This window comes from Mizuhopecten yessoensis, unplaced genomic scaffold (genome assembly GCF_002113885.1).
Source record: "Mizuhopecten yessoensis strain PY_sf001 unplaced genomic scaffold, ASM211388v2 scaffold713831, whole genome shotgun sequence".
Taxonomy (NCBI): domain Eukaryota; kingdom Metazoa; phylum Mollusca; class Bivalvia; order Pectinida; family Pectinidae; genus Mizuhopecten; species Mizuhopecten yessoensis.
This window is the reverse complement of record NW_018478818.1, coordinates 704-2877: the sequence shown is the minus strand read 5'-3', so window position 1 is coordinate 2877 and position 2174 is coordinate 704. Positions and strand designations below refer to the sequence as shown.

At 40.8% G+C, this 2174-nt stretch overlaps 1 protein-coding gene across 1 annotated transcript; it reads right to left on the bottom strand.

Annotated features, from left to right (window-relative positions):
* Positions 1-42: 42 nt before the first annotated feature.
* Positions 43-1876, bottom strand: LOC110440929 (glutamate receptor ionotropic, NMDA 2D-like; the record flags this gene model as incomplete). The annotated part of the gene is made up of 3 exons (XM_021484042.1): positions 43-347; positions 632-852; positions 1751-1876. Coding segments are annotated over 3 exons (569 nt in total), but the record flags the coding sequence as incomplete, so codon positions are not given.
* Between the last annotated feature and the right edge of the window lie 298 nt (positions 1877-2174).

The window sequence follows — 2174 nt, the reverse complement described above, 5'->3', positions numbered from 1 at the left end:
GTCTTCACGCTGTGAGACTACAGGAACAACAAGGTGTTTGCCTGTTCTACTTCGCCGCCGCAGCAGTGAATCCCTTCGTGGAGACACATGTAAGGTTTTGTTAGGCACATGTTATAAAACCTCCTCTACAACATGCATACTGTACATGCTGCATGTCTGGGACAGCCATTAACTAGCGTCACTGACCCTTTTTTCAAGGCTTTCACGGCTTCCCGAACTGACGGCTGGTTGTACTTTTTCATGTAGCTGAACATTTCTGGGTGATTCTGTCTCAGGTTTTCCTCTGTACTCCCATTAGGGACGGTGGCGAACTTGAAGGGCGGTTTGTGGCTGTGTGGATTCGTTAACTATGGAAAACAAGTATTTCTTTTAACATGTTTCATTTTTCACCAATAAAAAATAGACACAATCTCACATTTATAAATGATATACGTTGGCAAGAGATGATAGTGCAAAATATGAGTCTGCTAAAACCTTTTATATTTTCCCTAGCTATTTATTTTTTGATATTCGTTTTCAATCGGGTCCACGATTCACCTGCTATCATAGACAGACCCTGCTTAGCCTTATCTAGTATGTCAGTAGACTATGGACACGATGAAGTACACTATGGAGTATCGACAGAGCTCACCCTCCAGTCTTTGATGCCTGACAGGTCATAGTAGACTTCCTTGGTGATCATAAAAGCGGCCAAGTTAGCTGTGTAACTTGCCAGGAAAACCAGGGCGAACAGTGCCCACACGTTGGCCAGGAAACGGCTAGCGCACCCTCGTGGATTGTCAGCCGAGACGGACGCTCCAAACAGCATGGCCCATATCAACCAGAAGGAACGGAACAGGGAGAACGCATGCTCTGTAGTGTAAAGTAAAGGGTATAATTTCCAATTCCATCACATACATATTGACATGTTTATTGGTCTACCCAATGCTTACGTGCTAAGTATCAGTCAGAATGACGAAAGAATATAAAGAACTTGATGGATCCCTTACTTCATCATATCTACTAAGCGACGATACTTGTTTTTCTAAATGGATCACAACCAAGGCTAGCATTGGCGCTGGGTTAATTAGATGCTGACATGTGCTATTAGACGCTAGACTATGCCAGGACCTTGGGGACAGCCACACCGAGCCGACCTCATACAGTGGTGATTATTTAATAGCCTGTATATAGACTATTTAAGCAGTTTGGCATCTTTGGGACCATGAACTAGGCCGAAATTACTTAGAACATATTACCGTCCTATATATCAATCTGAGACTGTTTTCTTCATAACGTTTGTTATCTTTTCAGAATTATCGTTTGCGTGTGTGTTCAGAACCATGATACAAAATGTAGCTAAAATTAACAGTAATAGCGTAGTTATTAGAAGGAGCTTTAATCATGAGAAGGCGCGTGTTTCTGCCACATAGTGACGTATTGTGGACTGCTGGATATTACACGTTGAATGAGGTCATCAATGGCTAGTACAGTATCAGGACTGCTTGTTTCATTATATAAAATGTCACGTTGGTCAAATACCTATATATTTTAAAGAAAAATGCCTGATTACACCTTACACATTTGATAATATCAAGACGGATATCATGTCTTGGACCGTACATGACATTTGAAATAAAGTCAAGTGTTTTACCAATATTCCCAAAGAAGAAAATCGTAGGACAAAGTTTTTTTGTACAATATTTCATTTTGTTTTTGTTTTTATTTTTTTTAGGATGGTCTGTTTGTTCCCTAATTTACCTGTAGTTACCTCGCATAGGTGTGTTGCCTTGGTCTAGTCCCCACGGACTCAGCCATTCGAATATAAAGATGGACGCCCCAATGGAGTGTACGCTGAACACAAGGATGAGACACCAGGACGGGTAGTCATACGGCTCTGAGAAAGAAAGGTTAAAGGTCAGATTCATTATAAAGTAATTGTATCAGATCATCACTGCAGACGATAAACATCTAACCGACCAACCATCCAATTTCATTGTTCAATCTATGAAAAGGCAAAATCAATGGTAGATTGCTCCTTCAACTTAGGATACTTTTTACATCGCTTCACTTTAAAACGTAATGTGGGTAAGCAATCTATATTCCTAATGCGCTCGTATGCATTTTTGCACGAGTAAACACGTGCTATAATGATGCGACTACACCGGTAGCCTTGCTGGAATCTGCTCACTTCA